Source organism: Brachyistius frenatus, unplaced genomic scaffold, assembly GCF_029030835.1.
Source record: "Brachyistius frenatus isolate BFR_SWC_R1_liver_20210118 unplaced genomic scaffold, ASM2903083v1 Contig_2, whole genome shotgun sequence".
Classification (NCBI taxonomy): domain Eukaryota; kingdom Metazoa; phylum Chordata; class Actinopteri; family Embiotocidae; genus Brachyistius; species Brachyistius frenatus.
In genome coordinates this window covers 4,039,887-4,064,458 of record NW_027210601.1, presented here as the reverse complement: position 1 = coordinate 4,064,458, position 24,572 = coordinate 4,039,887, and the positions used below count along the sequence as shown (strand labels likewise).

General features: G+C 41.1%; 1 protein-coding gene across 9 annotated transcripts in view; it reads right to left on the bottom strand.

Moving 5' to 3' along the window:
- Positions 1–24,572, bottom strand: part of LOC138618563 (focal adhesion kinase 1-like) — a 60,467-nt gene that overhangs the window by 1,726 nt on the left and 34,169 nt on the right. For 4 of the 9 annotated variants that reach the window (XM_069694451.1, XM_069694459.1, XM_069694406.1 and 1 more), the window contains 26 exons: positions 24,056–24,196; positions 23,733–23,810; positions 23,267–23,374; positions 22,800–22,917; positions 21,974–22,004; positions 20,883–20,947; positions 20,502–20,588; positions 18,606–18,623; positions 15,526–15,582; positions 14,476–14,496; positions 12,317–12,414; positions 12,077–12,161; positions 11,871–11,971; positions 11,513–11,628; positions 10,763–10,863; positions 10,200–10,289; positions 9,806–10,010; positions 9,092–9,203; positions 8,887–8,961; positions 7,213–7,320; positions 6,765–6,869; positions 3,919–3,981; positions 3,220–3,259; positions 2,638–2,741; positions 747–902; positions 498–578 (listed from right to left, as the gene is read on the bottom strand). In XM_069694451.1, coding sequence (XP_069550552.1) covers positions 498–578; positions 747–902; positions 2,638–2,741; positions 3,220–3,259; positions 3,919–3,981; positions 6,765–6,869; positions 7,213–7,320; positions 8,887–8,961; positions 9,092–9,203; positions 9,806–10,010; positions 10,200–10,289; positions 10,763–10,863; positions 11,513–11,628; positions 11,871–11,971; positions 12,077–12,161; positions 12,317–12,414; positions 14,476–14,496; positions 15,526–15,582; positions 18,606–18,623; positions 20,502–20,588; positions 20,883–20,947; positions 21,974–22,004; positions 22,800–22,917; positions 23,267–23,374; positions 23,733–23,810; positions 24,056–24,196 — 2,364 coding nt within the window. The remainder of the gene's footprint in view (positions 1–497; positions 579–746; positions 903–2,637; positions 2,742–3,219; positions 3,260–3,918; positions 3,982–6,764; positions 6,870–7,212; positions 7,321–8,886; positions 8,962–9,091; positions 9,204–9,805; positions 10,011–10,199; positions 10,290–10,762; positions 10,864–11,512; positions 11,629–11,870; positions 11,972–12,076; positions 12,162–12,316; positions 12,415–14,475; positions 14,497–15,525; positions 15,583–18,605; positions 18,624–20,501; positions 20,589–20,882; positions 20,948–21,973; positions 22,005–22,799; positions 22,918–23,266; positions 23,375–23,732; positions 23,811–24,055; positions 24,197–24,572) is intronic. The other 5 variants (XM_069694398.1, XM_069694414.1, XM_069694432.1 and 2 more) reach the window with 5 other exon arrangements.

The following is a 24,572-nucleotide window of genomic DNA, read 5'->3' as shown; positions in this document are numbered from 1 at the left end:
ACTGCGAGCTAAACAATCAACAAAATCACGACTGTTTGCTGTCCTGCCTCCTAAATGGTGGAATGAGCTCCCCAACGACATCAGGACGGCAGAAACTCTGTACATCTTCCGCCGCAAACTAAAAACACACCTCTTCAGACTTTACCTTGAAGAGAACTTTAGTAGCGCTTAAAATGGCACTTACTTTTAGCACTTTATAGTTTGGCTTTCTTGAAGAAAATTGTATTTTCTTGATTGTTGTTGTTCTGAATTTGTACCCTCATGGTTGAAATGCACTTATTGTAAGTCGCTTTGGATAAAAGCATCAGCTAAATGAAATGTAATGTAATATCAACTTTTAATGGTGTGCGTGTGTGTGTGTGTGTGTGTGTGTGTGTGTGTGTGTGTGTGTGTGTGTGTGTGTGTGTGTGCGTGTGTGTGTGCGTGTGCGTGTGTGCGTGTGTGTGTGTGTGTGTGTGTGTGTGCGTGTGCGTGTGCGTGTGTGTGCGTGCGTTTACCTCTCTGTGTGTGCTGGCCGGCAGGACAGGAATGGTCTCGTCCACTGTCGCTAGTAGAGTCCTCAGAGCCAGACCCACCTCCTGCCAAAATGCGCGCACACACGTGCACCAATCTTAAATGAATTTTCAAGCCTTCATCAGACTTTCAAAATTTCTGTCTCAATACTTTATAGAAATATTAGCTTTTATCTGCGTAACACGAAGCTCCAGCGACCACTGAAGAGGATGCTGACTGTGACCGAGCCCTACCTTGACCATGGGGACGTACTCCTCCGGTGCCGCAGGCTGAATCCTGTTGGACATCTCGATCACAGTTTTAACCAGTCCTGTCACGTTCTCGTACACTTTGTCGTTCGAGCGATCCAAGTTGGCGGTGGGTGGCGGGCTGATCTCCTGAGGCTGCAGCTGTGCCAATAAACCACAGCATGACCACCAGCGTTACCCAGCAAGACTTTTCCTTATCTCGCAAACCACTTTTGATATGATTTAATGTGAATGTATTTTAGAAACTGCATTTTCAAACAAAGCGAAATGTCGCTGGTTGTTACTTAAACTGCCCACAGCTCTTTCTTCTGCCGTAGTCAGTACAAGTTGATGCAGTTTCAAACAACCGACTGTGGGTGGCAGCATTTGCTAACAAAACAAAAAAAAACACCACTAGAGAAGATGGTTGTTTTTTTTCTATCCGCATGCATTTTCAGCTAAATACTAAGATACCTCGACTTTTCTACAGTGAGTGAGGAGTATGACGGGTTGTTAGTATGACAGACTCAAAGTTCAACCTGCGTTAAGAGATTTTCACTCTGAAGCTGTGGATGTCTGTGAAGGTTTAAGAAAGTCTTTTTTTTTTCAAGCAAAACCAATGATTTGATATCTTTTGAGTTTGTTTTTGTATTTCTGACCACTGCTGGTCCAAAAACACTTAATGCAGGTTGAATTAATGTTCACAAAGCTACTAATTTAACTTTTAAATGGTGTGGTGCAGTAATGTGGAGGCAGTCAAAGAAAGGTTAAAGTTATTTCTAAGCCTCCATTTTAATGAGAGAGTTGAATTTGATAAAAAAAACAAAAACAACAACAACCATGTCTTGTGAATTAAAAATCAGTCACAGTACAACAACATTACAAGAATATCTGTAATGCTGGGAGACTAATTCTTCTGACTCTACAGTGAAAAAACTCTTAACTTTTGAGTTGATATTTCTTCTGCACCAAACCTATAATCAGTTAATGATTTGATTAATTTCACTATCTAACTAAGCATCATCAGAGACCCAACGATCAGTTTACTACACTTCTACTGATCTTCGCTAATTTATGGTGATTCTGAAGCTTTAGCTTTATTTTTCTTCACCAGAAGGAAATGTTTAAATATACAAACATTGTTAATGTCACCAGTTTATAACCAGTGGTTCACAAACATTCAACCTGTGGTGCCAATAACAACGTCATGTGTTTGTTTTTGTTTTTTTCCTGTTCTGCCTCCGGTGAAGAAAAATGACTAAAATTCAGATAAAAGCTTCTCTGCACATGAAAGTGACGGCAACTAAGAGCTAACTAACTCTACAATGATAACAGACACACATAGATCAGCTTACCCTCCACGGCTATGAGGAGGAGAGGGAGTTGTGGTTGGGTGGATAGGGGGAGGAGGTTGAAAGGGGATTGGAGTGTGCAGGTTGAGGGGGGGGCAGAGGAATTGGGTGACGTGCGGATACAGAGTAACGGGTGGGGGGGGAAGAAGAAAAAAAATGAGGGTAAGAAAAAGAAGAAGATGACAGGGTGTGAAATGGGTGAAGGGTGGATGTTAAAAGCAGAAGGGGGAGAAGGAGTGTAGGGAGAGAGAAAAGGGACAGTAAATTAGGGCCAAAGCCAACAACAGACAAGGCATGACATAGCACGGCATGCAACCCATCAGCACAAACAGTCAAATCAAAAACTATTGCCAGAGTGTCCAAACCAAGCGTGCAAGTTAACGCAAAAAAACAAAACAAAAAAAAAAAAAAAATACAGAACAGCCATTAAATGCAACGGGAAGACGTTTTCTGTACAGAAATGATCTTAATCAGCTTCCATTGGATCATTTTGTAAACTATAAGTCCTTGTTTGAGTTTATGTACGTGCATGTGCTCATATGTACCTTAACCCCCTCGTTGTAGCTGTCTACAGGGCAGAGACTGGCCAGGTTGCCAAGGTGACAAGGAGCTCCGGGGCGGGGCGGCTTCTTCGGAGGAGCCACATGTTCTGGAAGGAGAGAAGAATGCTGGTATCATTTTTATGGAGTATCCAAGCATGTTAAGTAGCATACATGCTAACAGGGCCTGAATGCACACAACTAAATCAACAACAACTGATGCCACAATATTTTAGAGAAAAATATTGTACTTTTTAACAGCTTTACTGTAGTTTATGTTTAATTTAACACTGAAAACATGAGACATGTTAAAAAAAAAGATGAAACTACAGTTGTTGTTTTTTTTTTTATATAAAAGTAATTTAAATGAACACGACCATGACCTGCTTCAACTGCTTACATGCTAATGTGTCAAGAATAATGACCCAGAAATGCATTTATTATATATTTTCTTTCAACCGCAAGCCTAACATGAATGTATTACTTTTTACATACAATTTTAAAAGGCAACATTTTTAGTCATAACTGAGTTTTTTTTACACTCCTGTTATTCCTCCTTTTAAATGTCAGTATGTTACGTTCTCTTACCTGGTTTCCCTACAGGCTGGTAGATGTGCTGGCTTCCACCCTGTGCAGACACAAACACATACAAGAGGTCATTAAAAGACAAACTCTTTCATTAAGAGAATAAACATCAGCAAAAAAGTAAATATAATTCTGTTTATACGAGATAAATATTGGAAAATATTCCACCACGGTCAAAGCTGCTTTTACACATCGAGAATTGTGACATGCAACGTCACTTTTCTGCTACAGCAACACGATCAAGCTGAAGCTGAGGATATTCTGACCCTCGTTTGCAGTACATTTGCAGTGCTTCTGGGTTTAAAGTTCCCATGAGTCCTCTGTGGTCTAGTGGTTGGTATGTAGGCAGTGCCCTTCATGGCACACAGACAGAAATACTTTGTCTTCTTCTCCCTCTGTCTGTCGTTTGGACTGAATGCATTCCTTCTGCCTTCCTCTGGTTCCCCGTCTTTTAAGTCTTTCTCTGCTTTTGCTAAAATCTCTGCTACCGCTACGTCACTTTCTCTCTTTCTTAGACTTGCCAGCATTTGACAAACTAAATTTCACCTCTCAGCATTCCTCAATCCATCAAGATCTGAGTGTCCGCGACAGAAAAGTCCGTTTAACTTCCTTGCAGCTCAACAAACCACAGGCGAATCTACTTTCAATGGAAGTTAACGACAAAATGTTCATATTGGTATCTGTACACCCAGAGTGACTGACCGGTGCTTGTAGTGTGCCATCCTCTCTGTCGATGCTTCCCCTGCTGTTCCTGGACTCTGCCTTCTGCAGGGAAGACAAAAAAAAAAAAAAACTTTAACATAACACTAAATCAAAGCATACATTTAAAAAAACATATGCAGGTGGTATAGTAATAAAATAACCTTCTGACTTTGATTTCCAATCTTGTTTTTAAAAGATTCCCATCAAAAAGCTTTGGGTATTGACAACGAGACAAATATGATAAAAAAAAAAAAAAAAAAAAAACCCGAGTATATTCAGTTTCGCAGTCACCTGCAGGTTATGGAAATGAAAAAAACAAAAAAAAAAAAAAACAGCTTCTATTTCCTGACCAAACACCACCTTTCAAGAGAAACATTTACAACTGAACCAGCAAAATCTTTTTGCAGAACTTAAATTCCATCAATGACGACCACCTGCAGTAATCGTTCCACCTACACTACCCCTGAAAGTCAACATCATCATCAAGTACACAAACACCATCCTTTTCACACAGATAGCTTCACAACTGAAGCATCCGTTGATATTACAAAACTTCCTCCACTTCTGCACTGCTAAAACCAAGTATAACTCCAGCTCCTGCTCTGTCAGTACCGTTTTGGTGAAGCACGCCTTGAAGAGATGCATCCTGGGAGAGTAGAGGCTGAAGACGACGGGAGGAGGAACGCAGAGAGTGGAGGCCATCGAAAGGTGGGCGGAAATTAGTATAATAGCCAGAGATGGAAGATGGAACAGCTCAATGCATAGAGAGAGAAACTATTTAAAAGAAAATTAGGAATGAAGGACGGAGAAACTGGGAGACGGCACGGAGGAATGTCCGGAGAAAGAGAGAAAAACTGAGAAGAATGGAGGGGGAGGAAGAGGGGAAAGAGAAAGTTTTTCCAGAGAAGGAAAAGCTCCACTGAGCCAGAGACAAAATCCTGGAGAGAAAAGATCCAACTGCCTCACTCTCCTCTCTGTTCCTCTCCCTCCCACTCTTTCCATCTCTGTGCTTCTCCCTCTCTTTCCCTCTGATGGTTAACTCCTTGCTCGTTCCTCCCTCTCCATTCCTCTTGCCAATCCCACTTCCTTTCTCCCTACCTCTGTCCTCTTTGCTTTTCTCTTCTTTCTTTGACTCTCCTGTTGATTCTACACTCATTAATCACAAAGTTTCCTCTAATTTTACTCCGTATAATATTTCAGCACTCATTCTGTCTCAATTAAGCTCCATTAAGCTTCATCCATCCCTAAAAATCCCACTTGTCCCCCCCAAAAATACATTACAGCTCCTCTCACTCGGATTCTCCTGCAAAATGTGTTTTAAGAAAGATCTTCGGAAAAAAAAAAGCCACAGCGCACACACATTATACAAAAACTGCAATTTGTCATGAAGGTTCATTGATATTTCATCATCTTGTCACTACTCATGTATTCGGATCAGTTACAACCTACATCTGCCTCTGTTGATTCTTTGAAAAACAATCTCATTGTTTCTCAAAGGGTTTTATTCTGCAAAAGCATATATGATTTCAATTTTAAAGCTAACTTTTTCAAATCTGCAGTGGCATATAATGGGAAATTTACAACATTCAAATAGATTTACAGATAACAGATCACAAGGAAGCAGCAGGATCGTTTTTATGTCAGAAGATGTCTGGTAAAATATCTTATTCTGTTGTATTTCCGGGAAGGTTAAAAGTAAATAACTATTTTTCCCTCCATTTTGAATGAAGAAAGCTGGTATAAACCTGCCATTGTCCAACTATTTTAGGCGACATTCTCCTCCTCCCCACTATTTTTGTGTTCGAGTTAAAATTTTTACAACCTCCGAGCAGCAAGCTCCAAGTTTGGATCATGAGGCAGGTCTGCTTAGTTTTTTAGCCACCTAATGTTTTCCTCTTTTGTCCACTTCCACAGCCTAGAAATAATCTAGTTAAATAAGATATCAGCAATTTAGTCTGCCTGGTCTGCCCTGACAGATGTCCTGTTCTATGAAGCAATAAATATGCACTTCAATCATGGCAAGCTGACCAGACATCTCGAAGATAGTAAAAAAAAAAAAAAAAAAAAAAGGGGGACATGACTGATGTGTGCTTTTTTCCTGCACTCTTTCTGTCCTTCAACGCACCCTACATTTGGCTCAAACCTGAAAGCAGCCCCTCAAAGTGAGAGAAGAAACAATCTGACCTGAAGAGAGAAGAAAAACAGACTTGTTTTGGTAAAGCAGTGTTTTGGCTCCTTTTGGGGGATGTTTCCGCGTCTGATGAGACACACGCACAACTGAGCCAGTTCAAAGATCTGAAAAATATTTTCTGCAGCTCATCTGGCAACAACAATGCACATGAAGAGATTTTAACTGAGTGGAAGAAGTAATGATTTAGGGCAACATTTTATTTTTTACAAATTTGTTGTATTTTTTTGTTGACCCATCCTGTCGTTTGCAGTCAGAAAGCGTTTTTTAATTTTATGTTTTTAATGTAAGACAGTGAGTTCGGTTCTTTGTTTTAATATCTAACCACATATTGATTTTCTGTTTTAAAACGCCACGACAGAAAACTGACCATTCTGACAACAGTGCTAGATAACTGGATAACCTTTCCAATTTGCTATTGCTTTCTCTAGCATGCATGCAGACTGCTTACTGCTATTTATGCTGTTTTGGTTCCCTAACTCTCTACAATGGAGGTGGCAAGTGCAAAGTCTCTTCAGGACCCATACCCACAAACACCAGCTCGACCTCGAGGGTTGATACCAGAGGAGGTGCTTTGCTTATAATTAGAAAACAGTCCAGGGATAAAAAGTGAAGTAGCTTACATATAAATAACTCCGTGTTCATGCATTTGAATTACCATGAAGCTCTCCTCCTGCTCCAGCCACCGCTGGTCGTCCTCCATCTGTTGCTGCTGCATCATTAACCTCTCCTCCATCATCGCCTGGCCGACACATCCACCATCCTGCAGAAAACACAAGTGGTTAAATGGGAATTTTTGCTCTCATAAATTGCTTTTCTTCACTTCAAGATGTTAAAAAGTTGAGGTGTCTCGTATGATTGCTCAAACTTTGCCATGACGATGGACCATGTCAAATACATGGGCTACTAGATATATTTGAAGGGATAAATTTGAATTTATGTAATTTCAGTAGGTTTCCCTGTTGTGTGTGTGTGTGTGTGTGTGTGTGTGTGTGTGTGTGTGTGTGTGTGTGTGTGTGTGTGTGTGTGTGTGTGTGTGTGTGTGTGTGTGTGTGTGTGTGTGTGTGTGTGTGTGTGTGTGTGTGTGTGTGTGTACGCGCGTGCACCTCCATGTTCGGGCTCCACAGTGCAGTATGTTCAGGTCTGTGCTGATTCCAGGAATCAGCAGGAGGGTAGCTGCCTCCAACTCCTCCTGCACCCCCATGGGCTGATGGCTAGAGGTGAACAGATGGAGAGAAATACAGGAACAGCCAGAGAGGACAATACAAATGATTAATGATGGAGGAATGAACACAGAGTGCAAAGTCCTCATTCTTTTCCATACTTGCTTTTTCTTGGCATTTGTACGGCATAGCACAAAACCAGGGACAGGGAAATCTGAGGGCTGAAACGATCCATAGAAAGCAATACACTGATATAATAAGAAAACCAACAAAAAAATATAACATGCAAATAAAGGAGGAATAACAAATGTTGACTTTCTTCGCTATTTCTTATGGCTGTTCGCTAAAGTTTATCGAGTTTATCATATAGAACACACACGGAAAGCGCTGCCTGATAAAATAATCACAGTGAGTAATAAAGGAGTAATTGTGAAATAAAGCTGCTGATCCCAATAAATAAATCATGGATAATAACAAACCATGATATGAAGATGACGGCACCCGCCCTCACAGAATTCAAGAAGCCTTTTTAGGGCGCTTTTCTCAGCCTGGTGTGTGATACATACCAAAATACATACATGTTATTCTAACCTATGATATGATCAAGATGGACTTGAGTAGCAGTTTGAATTACTCACTCCTTATAAGGACGGGAGAGAGAGCAGCTTACTGCCATAAGAGCTGGAGAGTGACTTTGATTTGTGTGTGTTTGTGTGTGTGTGTGTGTGTGTGTGTGTGTGTGTGTGTGTGTGTGTGTGTGTGTGTGTGTGTGTGTGTGTGTGTGTGTGTGTGTGTGTGTGTGTGTGTGTGTGTGTGTGTGTGCGTGCGTGCGTGTGTGGCTTTTAGCACTACAGGAAATGCCTGCTGTCTGCTCGGTTTATGAGGAGAGGAATAACTGCGCTGGAAGTCTCTCTCGTTTTCTCTGCCTTCACATTTCTCTTTCTGACTTTGACACATGTCTGTCTGACAATCTGTCCTCTGAGTTAATCCAGACTAAACACTGACTTTATTGGGTTGATGGTTATGACCCGGGACTTTCAGAGACAGACATCCTTTTGATACGTCAAAGGATGATTTATACAAGGTGACTTTTCCAGTGTATAATTTATGGATTCATTTAGAAACTTGTTCCAGACAAGTCCTTACATGATTTTAGGAAAACAAGAGAACTGTATAGTATTTCAGCTCGACAGTCTTTTTTTCATGCAAACTTTCCCAATTTCTTGAAACTGACAAAATTTCTATCCATCTGAAAAGCCAGATAACCAAATAGCCCAACACTGGTTATCTCAGGATCTTTCCTGAACAAGTACAAGCAGTGGTTTCTTTATTAAAAGATGCTGTTAGGTTACACCATGTTTGATCATAAAGTTGAATATAAGTGCCACCTGAATTCCTCCATCTTTTTCTGTACCACTGCGGAGTGCAGCTGTTACAGCCTGAAACCTCTGAGAGTCAGAGGAAAACACTGCTGCTGCCATGGTGAATGAGAACGAACAGAGGAGCCCAGTTTCCTCATTGCTAAAGATGTGTGTGTGTGTGTGTGTGTGTGTGTGTGTGTGTGTGTGTGTGTGTGTGTGTGTGTGTGTGTGTGTGTGTGTGTGTGTGGTGGCTTACCGGGAAGTGGTTGTGTTGGGGGCTGGAGAAGAAGCCTTCACTGGAGCGAGGACTGGGGTAACCGGGTCTACTAGGCTAGAAAAAGAGAGATAACCATTTGTGTGTGTTAATCAGCCGTGCCAAACATTTGTACTGAAATACAAAAACAGCGAGGAAACAGAGAGAGAAAAACCCCGATCAAGCATCAACAATGTTTGATTCTCACTTTTGGCGGTGCTTCATCAGAACCACCAGAGTCCCAGGAAACTGTGACTTGTCGCCTCATCTCCATTCGAAGTCTCTCCTCTTGTTGAAGCTTCTCTTCCTCCAGAATGGTGCTACAGAAATCAGAACAGTGGCAGACAGAACATTTTATTTATTTTAGTAGGTGGGATACTTGACAGGGGGACAGATTGAAACTGAAATCCCTTCTAATTTTTCATGTATTTCAGCACACAAAAAACAGAAATCAAACATGTCTCTTGGGGACACGTGAAGTAAACTGTCCATTAATCTTTATGATTGGAAGAAATTTAATTCACTGGAAAAACCCTTTTGGCATAGATTGCAATTTATGATAATGACACCAAAACATCACGGGTGGGGCTGGAAAATAGGGATTTAAGAATTTGAACAGTAATCAGAAAACTCTTTTTGCGAATAACAAGCTGAAACACAACACTTTGAGCCACCTTAATCCATATCATCTTTTAATCTCTATTGAGATCGTAGTAGATTTGCAGTATTGATATTTACTTGATATACTGATGAGGAAAAATATTACACACGGCAACTTTAAAGGCAAAAACACCACAATGTGAAATACAGAGGTCGTTACAAATACTGGATGTTGCACTATTCACTATATGATAATAATAGTAAAATGGCATTTAGCAAAATAGATATTCAAACCCCTTTTTTTTTTTTTTTTTTTTTTCACCTGAGTTGTGTTTTGAGTTCGGTGAACCGCGGTCTCTTGCTGGGGTCGTACGACCAACACTTGGTCATCAAACTGTAGAGTGTGGGCGGACACTGAGGAGGCATAGCCAGCCGCTCGCCGTTCTCTATCCTGCCAATCACGTCATTGTTCTTCACCCCCTGGAAGGGCTTGATGCCGTACATCAAGATCTCCCACATACACACACCTACAGACAAAGACAAACACAGGCAGAGATGTTTACGAAAGAAGGTGAGAGAAATGTCACCTCCAATAATAGATAATATCGACATAAAGTACAAACAGACACACTTGAATGAGATGGGAGCAGAAAGAAATGCGACACTAGAGAAACATTTCTCAGTTGATGTACAAATCAAACGTCACCATAACTCACCAAACATCCAGACGTCACTGGCAGATGTGAATCTCCTGAAGTTGATGGATTCAGGAGCCATCCATTTAATAGGAAGTTTACCTTTAGAAGCTGAGACACACAAACATGGATCCATAAAAATCACCTGCAGAGTTCAGATTATCATCGAAGCACCAAATGTTTTTTTTTTTTACATCTACATAAAATTCAAAACTCAGTCAATAGGCAACTGATGAGTTTAAACCAGAGGAAGAAATTTGATTTAAATATATAGAACAGGCTGAATAGGTGAGTGCTGTAGCCTGATGTCACCAGCAGATGGTGCTAAAGTACTGGCAGCTAGAAAAAAACTGTGTTGGACATAAAACTGGAAACATTATTGGAACTGGGAATACTGACAGACCTCAGGTCAGCACTGCTCACTGTATTATTATCTATTAAAAGCAGAAGACTGCAGTAAAACAAACAAACTACTGTGTACTGCATTTAAGTGTACACATCATTCATAAAAACTGTCTCGGATACATTTAAAATATGACTGAATCAATATCATCATAAAGCTGTGTGTGAAGGTGTCTCATTACCTTTGTAGTAAGAGCTGTCCTCCATGTATCGTGACAGACCAAAGTCTCCGAGCATCACACAGTCGACTGAGGAGACCAACACATTGCGCGCTGCTATGTCCCTATAAAACAAAACAATGGCTGTGATTAGGCCTGAATCCTACTACATTAACACAACATGTGTAACATGTGAATTTTTTTTTTTTACACAGTAAATCAAAGAGCATGAGAGGTGTACTGTGAAACTCCATGGCTGTGTCAGAAAACCTTTCTCTGTTTGCTGCAAGGAGCATACTCGACTCTCTCCAAGGTTATATTTGAGTCTGGATTGCAAAAGCATCTTATAAAAAATGTTGTGACCCAATTACGAATTATTTCTTTTGCAACCTTCACCTTTTGATATATGTGAAAATTATAGTTATATAACACTGCACCTGTCTGTGATGATGCAAAATAATGATGATTCATAAGTGTCTCAAATCTTGGTTTACTGCTCACTACTAACTGCCTGTTAAAATTGAATTAAAGACAAAGTAAATGGGGGAGTAATTTAAGTGCAGAGTGTCACATAATATTGTCTTCCTTAGTCATTTTAGGATTACAAAATCTCTTGAAACTGCACTTGTTTATTAGTTAGACCTCCAGTATGAGCTGTGATAATGTTAATCATAATCTAAATTCAGTATGTCGTCAAATAATCAGATCCCACAGTTATTCCTCAGGCTGTCTGTCTATTTTTTTTTTCTCTCTGAGTGTGCGTGAGCTGTTTACCTGTGTACGAAGCGTTTGCTCTCCAGATAGGCCAGCGCTGTACTGAGCTGGTAGGCAAACAGAATGAGCGTGGCCAAGTCGAGACTGTACTTCCTCACCTGGAGGAACGACCGCAGCTGCAGACGGAGAACGACGGATAGAAACACGGGACGGTCATAACAGAGGCACGGTTTGACATACAGGATGGTACATGTTTTTATTTATCCCCTCACAACGACATGAAATGACACACTCTCTCTCACACACACACACACACACACACACACACACACACACACACACACACACACACACACACACACACACACACACACACACACACACACACACACACACACACACACAGCCTCTGGTGTACCTCTCCAAGAGTACAGAGCTCCATGATGATCCACACTGGGTTCTCTGTGATCACTCCGATCAGCTTCACAATGTTAGGGTGGTCAAACTGACGCATGGTCACTGCAAGGAAAACACACACTCAGCATTTACAAACTGATTATCTATGAGGGGCAGCAGAGTTGACACACACACACACACACACACACACACACATGGAGGTCTTACATGCTTCTTGTAGGAACTTCTCTCTGACACTGTCTGAGGTACAGTTCTTACAGGTCTTAATGGCGACAGGTAGAGGCGGTTTGTCCTGCACAACACAGAGTATCCAAGTCAGCCGATTATAGATGTTACAGCAGGAAGTTGGTTGAAATCACAAACAATCTTTTTGTCAAACATATGTCTACAGCGTTATTTAATGTATATACAAATCGTGTGCCTTTGCATGTGTGTATTTCTACATACTGGACTGTCGTAGACTCCTTGGTGCACGTCGCCAAACTGACCCTCTCCAATGCAGCGGCCTAACTCTATCCTGTCCCTCTGGATCTCATAGTCCCGCGCTGAGAGGGAGGACAAGAAAAGAGCAGACCAAACAAGTGGGAAAAGTAAGATAGGGTAAAGTTACCTGCTTTTTTTCATTTACTGGAAAGGTCCTATTACAGTTGACATGCTTCTCTTAGACCACATGGATGGGACTTGGCAGGACAAAAATATATTGGGATGGGGTCGAGTCATTGTTATTAATCACAGAAAAGCTTTTAACAAAATTTGAAATGATTTCTAACTTTCTGGCATTTAAGTTATCGTCCTTTAAAGGTAAACTTCATCCCCTGGATCATTAACAATATACACCAAAGTGTGTAGATTCAATGTCACCATCATGTAACTAGATCAACGTGTACTTGACATGCACTCTGCAACACAGACTTACACACACACACACCGACATACAGTAAATCCATTTAACAGATAAATATAAAGTTCAAAACATGCACTCATTGCTGTCTCTTGTACCGACGCAGTGAAAAGGAGGCTGCAGGGAAACATGTACACAAGTAGTTCTGATAAAGATGATTGAAGGAGATAACCTGGAGGGCTTGGTGCAAGTAAACATCTTGAGCCCATTTCTAAACCACTGTGCCTGCATGTAGGTCTTACCAATGACACTTTCAAAAGAGCTGAATTGATGCACTGAATCTGCGCTGTATTCAACATCCTCTGAGTCTGCAGGAACCGTTTTATACTCAGTGAGTGTATCCAAAAGAATTTGAAAGAGACCGACAACCACATGCTTTGACATTTTAACTTTTGGCATTTATGTGCTATCAACATTTCTGCCTTGTTAAAAAGGTCAGGAAACATTTCTGCAAAGGTGTATTAATGTCAGCTGCCAGCCAGCGGCAGTAAAAATGGACTGAAAACTGAGTTCAAGAGGTTTATACAGGAAGTTGACTATCAGGAATTTATCCTGTAAAAGTTTAATCATCTTCTAAGCTCTGCACTTTTGACTCAACCGACATTTTCACGGATACCCGACCCAACCAAAACACATTCCATCACAAAGATTTACTGCAATTAATCCATACAGCAATTCACTTTTAATAATTGCTTCAAACATAAAATAACCCACAGTGATTGGAAACAACCAGGACCATGAATCAAAAGACAGAATAAAGATATCAACAGCATGGTGCAACGAGAACAGAGCCAATAAATAACACAAATGCTGCGAGCTTATTTGTCTCCAGAGGTCTGCAGAGACTTTGTGCTCCAAAAATTCTGAATAATTTAGATCTTGTTCAGACTTCCTGACCAAATCAGTTTTTTGTCATATCCAGATTGGAACCAGATCGATTTTTCAAAGTGTGGACGGCAAAAGACCACATGAAATGCGATTATAGCAAATCAGAACTAAAGCACATTTTCAGGTGGTTTAAAATGCGATTCCAATCACATTTCTACAGATGCGTCTCAACCTGGAACACTCTGCTGGCTCACGTTGGATTTCTTGCGTCACTCGCAATGTGACACACGTTGACGACGACAGTCGATGGACAGACGACAAAATGAAGTGTAGCCACGCGTACATCGTTACCACAGCAACCCTTGCAGATAAGGTTGGTGATGTCTGGACACACCAAATTCACTCACTTGCAAATAACAGTGTGGACAGTCTGTACTAAAGATCTGATTTGAGAAAGAAATCTGATTTGCCCGCAGTCTGAACAAAACCTTATTTATGAAGCAGCATCTTGCTTTGTTTATAGATCCGCTCTCCCTCTCAGACCCGGCACCTGAACTCATCTAGATGAACTGCAGTCTACAAAAACACCAACTGCCACAAGTCAAAAACAAACATATCTTGTATCTTTCTTTGCCAGGTACTAATGGTGAAGAAAAACTTCCGAAGGTGATTTCCAACCACTCTAAAATGGGATTATTAAGTAACTACGTCCCACCTTTAGACTTTAATGGGGGATGTCAATAAGGAAAAACACCTGCTCCTGTACTCAAATATATAAACACGACGTAGAAGGATGTAGAAAGAGCCTGGCAAAGAAAAATACTGAGAACAACTCGAGGCATGTCACTGGGACAGAATGAGAGACAGGGAGTTTTACCTTCAACTATTCCATAGCTCACTGTGTTGGCGATGGGAGAAAGAGGAAGAAAGAGAGATGAAGAGAGGGGAAGAGCCAGACAGCTGCTTTAAGATTGAAAATAGCCCAGACAACAACAACAACAGCACACACACACACACACACATACACATACACACATACGTATAATGACAGCAATAATTGACCCACTTCACTCTTTACCTGATGTTTAGTTCATAAAAAACTGTTCTGATACTGGCCCAAAAATGACAAAAACAGTCGGCTTGCTTTACAGCTATTACTATTCGACAGCTTCAGTTTATACATATATCAGACAGTTTGACATGAACACGCACACAGACTCAGGCACAGAGTAGGAAAATATGTCAGAAGTCTGCTGAAAGTCGGATTTTAGGAAGTTCACAAAGAAAGACACCCCCCCCCCCCAAAAAAAAGGAGAGGTACACAGAAATGAAGGCAAGCAAACACACCAAGACAAAGAACGATAGAAAAAGACTGCGAGAGGAAAAGGAGAACACGCACCATTTTCAAAGTTGGCCCGGCAATCAAATACACAAGTACTTTGTACTGGCCAAAACATCCACATTAAAAGTATTGGAACAGAGGGCTAAAGCCAGCATTACTTACAGGACTACTGCCAAATGTACCAGCGCATTCAAGGTTTTTGAGGAACATATGAATGAATCTGACAGATGTACACGCATCTACATTGACCACACATATACAGTATGAGTTGTAGCTTCCAGCCAGAGCCTCTACTGTTTATAGAAGACGAAGAAACCGGCCTGAATTTGATATCTGCTGCCGAACCAAATGTGGTTCAATGCAACTGCTCTGGTTCGTTGTGCGAGTGTGCTTCTTGGAACTGATTCACACCGCACTCAGATTATTAGGTAGCAGGAAGAAAATACCATTCGTTTGAGAAGGTTAGCATTTTGATAGAGGTTTAAACAGCGAAGAAGTTACTTTACAGTTGTCTTGACGATTCTTTAGTACAAATGTAGCTGGCAAGGCGTCAGGCCAAAGGAGAAGACTGAATGAGTGACTTACTGGAGGGCATGGTGTATGTGTCCTCTTCATCAACTATCTCTGCATAGTCATCAGTCTCTGTAACATTAGACACAAAAGCAAGAGTTCACACACACATGTAACACAAACAGCATGACACACATGTACATGATTTCTTTACCATGTGTCCACTATGACACGAAGGTTCCCTGATACACATTCAAACAGACAAAAAAAAAACTACACCAAACTTAAAAAGAAAGCATTGAAGCAAACTTTCAACAGCTCCTGTGCAAACCAACACCGATGTAGCTCCTCGCTCTCCCTCTCTCTCTCTGCTGCTCTCTCCCTCATATGCACAAACACTTGGCGGAGAGCTTCAGCTGAGCATGTGTTGTGTGTGTGTGTGTGTGTGTGTGTGTGTGTGTGTGTGTGTGTGTGTGTGTGTGTGTGTGTGTGTGTGTGTGTGTGTGTGTGTGTGTGTGTGTGTGTGTGTGTGTGTGTGAGAGAGAGAGTGAGTGTGTGTGTGTGTGTGTGTGTGTGTGTGTGTGTGTGTGTGTGTGTGTGTGTGTGTGTGTGTGTGTGTGTGTGTGTGTGTGTGTGTGTGTGTGTGTGTGTGTGTGTGTGTGTGTGTGTGTGTGTGTGTGTGTGTGTGTGTGTGTGTGAGTGAGAGAGAGCGAGGGAGAGGGAGAGCAGCTGGATTGCAGGGAGTTACTGCGGTGGAGGAGGAGGAGGAGTGGAAGGAAAGTAAAAGAGGAGACAAAGACCGAAAGGGGAGGCAGATAGAGAAGGAAAGATAGAACAGGAAAGAGAAACCAATTGAAAAACAGAGCAGAGAAGAGAGACAAACACTGGGTCTGACTGTTGTGTTAGCAGATGGTAGCGTTTAGGTTCAACTCTGTGCAGAATCTGACAGATAGGCAGTGAGAGAACGAGAGAGAGAGAGAGAGAGAGAGAGAGAGAGAGAGAGAGGGGAGAGAGAGGAGAGAGAGAGAGAGAGAGAGAGAGAGAGAGAGAGAGAGAGAAAGAGAGAGAGGGTGGGGGGGGGCACAAAAGAGAGCCAACAGGAAAAAAGAGAGGGAAAGATGGACTTAGTGTATCCTCACCAGATGGTGGTGTTTAAAATAAAATCAGTGTGCAGACTCAGCTGTTGGAAACAAGAGTCAAACATCTGCTGTCCTGAACGTTCCCCTCGCAGCTCTGCTCGGGATTTATCAGGCTCTCTGGGAAACGTGTCCCTAAATTTATCAGAAATCCTCTTCTGAAGCCTGTGGCTGATTTTCTAAACGCCTCTAAAGTCTGACATGTCGAGTAACCACTGGCTAGCCGTTTAGTCATTTAAATAAGGCAGGCTGACTCGTACACTGGACGGTTGTTAGTTTAAATTATACTGACAACTGGAATAGTTGGACATTTTGGGAAATATGTTTATTTGCTTTCTTGCTGACAGTTAGATCAGAAGATGGCAGAAGCTCCAGCGAGGAAGCCAGTTAGCTTAGCTAAGTATAAACACTGGAAACATAAGAGAAACAGCGGCTCTGACTCTGTCTGAAGATTAAACAAAATCTGCCTACCAGCTCCTCTAATGTTTCTCTCTATGGCTAAACCAGTTTAGGCCATCTCTTATGTTTCATCTCTGCTCTCTGGACAGAGTTAAGCTAGCTGTTTCCCCCTGTATCCCATTATTTTTTACTTTACTTCTATAATAGCCCCTAAAAGAGGTTGGAAAAAGTTACACTTTTAATCAAACAGGCATGAGTTTTACTAAACCATTGCTATGCACGATTTATGTTTCCCATGAGAGGAAAGGAAAGCCTTTAATGCGTCTCTAAAAATATCTTCATATGAGCTACAATAAAAAGAAAAAAAATAGTTCTGCTTAGTCTGTTGCTGCCGTGTAAATGTGTTTTATTGAGGAAACTGATCATAAACAACAAATCAGTAACTGTTTATTTGATAAAGCAAACTTTACCGAGACAAAAACTGTGATGAAGTTTTTGTTATTATCCAGCCAGGCTTATCACTGTTTCCATATGTGTGAAGAAGAAATACTGCCAGCGTTTATATAATTTCCAGCTTTTTCTAATTTCTTTGTTGCCACTAAAAATGTTCCTGACCTGTACAACGAGAAATATATTGAGGCAAGTTTGTTAGGTTTTGCTGGGAGGGCCATTGTTTGTATCACTGCATATTCAGTCCGATGTGGTTTGGGATATGTTCTGAAGAAATGACCATTTCTAAGTTGTACTGGTCTAACTCTGTCTATTTCTGCTTTCAGTGTGTTTGTGTGTGTGTGTGTGTGTGTGTGTGTGTGTGTGTGTGTGTGTGTGTGTGTGTGTGTGTGTGTGTGTGTGTGTGTGTGTGTGTGTGTGTGTGTGTGTGTGTGTGTGTGTGTGTGTGTGTGTGTGATATCTAGTGAACCCATTATAGCCAGGAATGCATCCGCTCCTGAATCCAGCAAACCTCTCCCTACTCCGCTCTGCCTCTGCACAAGTGTGTGCATGAATATGAGTGAGTACACGTGTGCATGATTTTGTGTGTGTGTGTGTGTGTGGCTGCGTGCATGTGTGTGTGAAGCCTGTGCATGAAGAGAGAGAGAGAGAGAGAGAGAGAGAGAGAGAGAGAGAGAGAGAGAGAACGGGTGCAGAAGTTCTCTTAAAGAAAAATACCACTGAATTTAATTTTTTTTTTTTTAAATTTTTATCCTTCTTCTGATTTACAGCAGACATTGTTCAAATTTAGAGGTTATTTTGTGGTAATCCGCTTTCAAAATAATCATAAATAGACAAAGACACCAGCACACAAACATCGTAAAACACGTCACTAAAACAGTATGCTCTCTAGCTACTAAAAGCCTTGTTAAAGCTTATTTATGTCTCCAATAAACTGAATAATCCTTGAATTCCAAATCATTCTGTATTATGTAAATCTCACTGCATTTACATAATAAAGCAGATATACATATGGCGCCATTGTTTAAGAAGTAGGAATGCATGCATAAACTTCCACCCACACACCAACACACACGCTCCCCCTTTCCCAGGAGGGTGCAGTGTGTTTGGTGGAGCCGGACGAGAAAGAAAGAACAACAGAGAGACTGATAAACAACAGCGTAACTTTACCATCCCCGCTAAGATCCTCTGCAGGGTCCGGGAGAGCATGCAGGAAACGGGACAGCAGAGGAGGAGGGAGGACGACAGATGGAGACAGCAACGAGGAGAGAGAGAGAGAGAGAGAGAGAGAGAGAGAGAGAGAGAGAGAGAGAGAGAGAGAGAGAGAGAGAGAGAGGAAAGCAGAAGGCGGAGAAGAGAAGAGAAGGAGAGAGAAGAGAGAGGTTAGAGCATGACAAGCCTGGAAACAACATGGGCGCTGTCACAGGATCCGCAGAGCCAAACACTCAGAGCAGTTAGTTAAGAACCAAAATCTTAAGGAAAAAGAAGCTTGGTTAAAGTTAACATTTTCCCATTAATGCTGTGCAGAGACATTAACGTGAAAACAATGAGTGCAAGAAAACATGACAAAATATGACGCTTCAGCGAAGTACGTTCTGTGTGAGAGTTGTATGGTTAGCAGACAGGGGGTGCGGCTGAGTTGAACAATGCGAGCATGCTGGGATGCTCAACACTCGATACACCTGATTGAGGTTTCTCACATATTCAGCCTTCCCATGTGTGGGAGGCTTAGAGCAGCGCAAAACCTGCAGGAGGAACTGATAGCAAAGTTTCAGTGGGGTTTCTATTGTTTTTGTTCATTTTTAACTCTTTTTTTTTTTAAACATGAACACTGATGCTCTAATTTAACTCGAGTGATAAATTTTAGACTGAATATATATATCCACACTAAATAAACTATTGCTGCGAGCTCTACTGGCACACAGAAGTTCACCGAAAAAAACCTGAAATGTCAAGTGAGCCTGCAGGTCACGTACGAAGCCTCCAGCAGGAAAAGTTTAGATGGTTGTTAAACTTTCAACAACAAAACAGCTGCCAACCAGATTCACAACTTTCTCTGAGCAGTCCTGCTAACTGCTGATAACAGCTGCCAACGCCACAGATGGAGACACGAGGTCACTCACTGACCCATTTAGGATGTCAATCAACGTTGTGTGTGCACAGAGAAGTCTGGTAGCAGCACAGAATAAAATGCTTACACTTGCTTGCTGTGATTGCTTACAAACAATCAAATAGAGCTACAGAACGACATTACCAAGCTGGTCGTGATCAGTTGCTTGAGGACACTTTAACAAGGCCCATAACTTGGCGGTTGAACCTTGACGTTTTATTGGTGAAACGACCTCTATGACCACTTGGCTTCACTATCATGAGTTACGGTTTGCTGCTTTGCTTTGTATTAACTGACACAAAACATAGAAAAATAATGACTCAAAATAACCTAAATGTGAGTCAGCAGCAAACCATGCTCCGAGAGAACCCTTTTAGTTCAGCAGCCTTTGTCAGTCGGTAGAACTGAATACTTGTGCTAATAAGTGGGAGGTAAAAAAACAAACTGGTAACTGATCAGTAAAAAACAAACAAATATTAATGCAATAAAAAGCCATCTCTGTGCTTCATAAGAGATACCTCTTTCTTTTTAGGGAACATATGGTTATATGCAGCAACACATAACTGGTTATTGTGGTTCAATTGTGTGAAGATGAGTCAAAGCACACAGGCAGTAAGGACAAAGACAGTTTAGTAGAAAGGGGCATATTTTAAAATGACTCAGATTGTGATGCAGCGGATCAAAACCGAGTCAATATTTGGAGTCTAAACTCTTTCAGGACTAAATGAGTATTATAAATCAATCAAGGAACCTAAAACAAAACCTGAACAACCCACACATCAGTGCTGTGGTAGACTTCCTCTGTGGGTTTTCTACACACCCTCTGGGTGTCCTTTAAGTTAAGTAACTTATCCAGTAAGCATGATCATCAAATCAGGATTTTTTTTTTTTCACTGCCACATCACAATTTTGTGGATATGCTCCTTTACTAACTGTCCAATGAGAGCCGAGGATACCATTGGGCAGCGAATCTGAACAGAAGACAAAAGGGAGGAGGAAACGCCGCGCCTTGGTTGGCTTAGGAGGTGTCGACGTCACTAGATCTTCAGCCAATCAGAGGACCAGAGTGTGAGAGGGGGAAAAAACGAAGAGTGAATGGATGCGCGTGAGTGCAGAGGGAGATGTGACCAAAGACAAGCAAGGAGGAAGTAAACAAAAGAAAGCAAAAACGGAGAGGACGAGAGTGAGAAGAAAACGAGATGAAGTGGAAAAAAAATGAGTGACAGATGTTGTAGGAAATGGAAAGACCATTGTAGTTGAGGAAGCTATCAAGCTGTGCTCGTCTTCCTCCTTAACTAGTCCATTTGTGAGTCCGTGTGCAGGATTTTGTATCTTACCCGAGACAGAGATCGCTCGTACTCCACTCCTGACTGCTTCTAACTTTTTCTCATTATTAGACACTCTGGAGAAGAAGGAAAACAAAAGTGAAGACAGTAAATTGAGCAACAATTACACAAAAGTCACACAAAATGACCTAAATTAATGCCTCCTTCACATAGATAGCAGCAATTTTTAAAGTGAGATTTCATCAAAGGAATAAATAATAAAAACTAATCGTCAAGTGGTCATATACAATACAATACAGCTTTCTAAAATGGAAAAAAATAACTACAACCTGCTCTACCTGTCAATTAATCCTTACTATTTCTATCATGTGTGTCCCCTTTGCTGTGGTCTCCTTTTCTGTGTCAGCTAAACTCTACTATCATCTTTACATCATAGACCATGATAGGCAGAGAGCAGCAAAGAGGAGTGGGACACTGAGAGAAAGAGGAGGAGTCTACCAGAGTGTTTAAAAACCCCAAGTGGAAAATATTTGGCTCCTAAACTTATCTCCTTATTTGACCACAGACACAGAGAAAGAGAACGGGAAGAAAAGAGAGCGAACGAGAGAGGGGAGAGATTTGAGTTGAAATGACCTAAAGTAAGAAAAACTGTTGTTGTTTGAATTTAAACAGCTGACGGTGAAATGGGAAGACTCTGACGTCCAGGCTGCAATAGTTACACATAAACAAATACAAGGACGTACCAATGTTTCCCTTAAAATATTTCAAGGCCCGGGAGTTGTGAAACGCTCATTTTGGAGATTTTCCAGAGGAGGTTGACCCCATTTCATTTCAAAGCAGAGCTGCACTGAGGCTCCAAAGCACACATGATAGTGAGTTTAATGGCTTTTTGCCATTAATGTTGCCATAGAAAATAAAATCATTGGCCTGGCAGCATTTGAACTGTTTACTTTTACAATTAAACACAGAGTAAAATTGAGGTATCGGAAATTTCAGAGCTGTGTGACAAGACTGGGAATCCTACAAGTAATTCACCTCACACAGCTGACGTATCATCTTTGTGTATTGCAGTCAGATAATATGTGCACCTCTGGTAGCATGAATTCTAATGTAACAATAACAAAAATGTGATGGGTCCTTACTTTGGGATGGAAGGCAGCGCTCTCTCTCCCTCTAGAGGACAAAAACACACATCGTGATCCAAAAATTGAATAACAACTCATCAAACAAGTAAAATATGGCTGTAAGTACAAAGGATGCGATACATTATGAGAATTGGCACATTTTAAAATACCAGTAGCATAAGTATCATTAAGGACTCATGCAGTAGTTGGATGTAACAGGACGAGTGCACAAGGAGTTACAAAAACAACACTACTGATAACTTATTTAAAATATATTCTTTGTTGCAATGTCTTCATAGCATTAATCCTTTTTTTAAGGACTCAATTGAATCTCTGCATTTTGTGCTTACACACTCACGTGCACGCTCACGCACACACACACACACACACACACACACACACACACACACACACACACACACACACACACACACACGCACATGCACACAGAGCAGTGGGCAGCCACACATTACATAACCCCCAAGCATACATGTCTTTGATGGTGGGAGGAAACTGGAGCACGTGGCTCCCCTAAAAACACACACCGGGAGAACGTGTAAACTCCACACAGAAAGAACCTGGGAGCATTTAGGTCACTCATTTGTCCCTGCCTACTGTTTTAAGTTCAATTTTAGTGTTTTAATGTGCGGTTGAAAAAAAAAAAAGACTTGGGAAGTGACAGACAATATGATTCTTTAATTCTGTAACGGAATTGTTATAAAATTATTAATAAATACTATTTGTCTTCTGTGAATATTGTGATGACATCCACATTTTTCCTGAAAAATTCCACTTTTGGAATGACTGTGGACGAAGGAGGGAACTGCACAGCTTCAAACTTTACCTTTTTGAAAACTGACGATGAAGGAGTGCGTTTCCATGGAGACGAGCCGACAGTAGCCGTCGATCAGGTCAGCTAAGTTTTCTGCCATGGTGAGCGATGCTGTTGTAACTGTGAGAGGCTGCACAAACATACACACACACAGCGGCAGGCCTGTTACAGAGAGCCATTATCTCAAAAGAAGCACAAAGCTGACACATAACAACCCGGTTATGGAGGTTTTATAGCGGCCTTTTACAACACAGTTCAACTCATCTCTCTCTTACATTGTACTCATTAGTGCACAAGTGTGTGTGTGAATCCAATACTTTATTTTTTTTAAATCTTTTCCTCATACTGACAGAGCAGAATACAAAATACGATTGAAACCACATATAAATAAAATCAGGTGGCTAAAATGTCAAAGGTCACCTGATGACACTTGACAAATATTTCATAGTTTGCCAGACAGACAGATAGTGCGGTTGTACCTCAGCAGCTCCGGCTACGTTCAGCAGTAGCATGCCTTTCCTGTCCTTCTCCTCCATAGCTGAGTACTGGATGGACTGGACTTGGTTAAAGTTAGCTAGATGGGTGGGCTGAGGACAGAGAGACACAGAATAATGTTAACTATACTGATCCGTTAAAGCTTCAAGGACAACACAATAATATTCTAGGAATAAAGGCAAAAAAATATGTCTGTACATATCAAGTAAAATTAAATAAAAAAATGTACAACAATATACAAATAAAATTAATACAAAGTTGATTTCCATTTAAAGAGTAAATAAAAGGTAGGGTGAGAGCTGTGAGGAGACTAACGACAGCTTTTTCTATCAGTCCCTCCTTTGATCATGAATGACTGTAATATTTGATCTTAACTGTCGAGCCTGTTACGATATAAAGTGTATTATACTTGTAGGCTGTTGTTTTACACTGTTTGCGGTAGAAACTCACCGTGGATCCCTTGTCAGTGAGGTAGCTGATCCCTTCCTCTGGCCCGATAGCCAACTCTACCTGGATCACCCAGCTGGACTGTTAGAGAGAAAGTACTAGTTAACAGAGGGAGAGAGTGAAAACTAAAGGGTGAGGTAGAAGAAAACTTTACAAAGCAAAATGAGAAGAAGGAAGGCGAAAGAAGAAGGCATCACATGCTGGATACATGCAGGACTTGATGTTACCAAAAGGGGTCAACCTAACACAGTTAACAGGAGCTCCCAGGGCACATCAGCACACTGAAGCTCAGCAGTAGAGTAAAGGAAAGAATGGAAGAAACCTACCCCAAGGGCACATTTGAAGCACTCCTTGTCGTAGCGGTAGATTGGTGCAAGTATCTCCAAGAACTTCAGGATGCACTGCTCGTCGTTGAGATTGGCTACCTGCTTAAACGTCTGCTGAATCAACTTCCGGAGAGTTTTAGCCTGGATAGAAGACAGAATTGGGAAGGAAAATAGATAAATCAAATTACAATGAAAAAACAGACTTTCTAAAAAATTCTATCTAGCTGACACTGCAGAAAATGTGAGAAGGAAGAGGAGGATGCATGATGGGAGGTGTGTATACTTCTGTACCAATGTGTTTGTTTGTGTGGGCGTAGAGTGACAGACACTAAAAGACATTGATTGACTAATAGTCCACTCTGGTTCCAATCAAATTGACCTCAGTCCCTCATTCAAAGGCCAGATCAATATCTTAACAAAGACACACTGACACTGTTAGTTACTCAATTAAACATCAAAGACTCTGCCTATTCATTTATATTTGCATGTTGCATCTCTATGTAAAACTCACAGATGT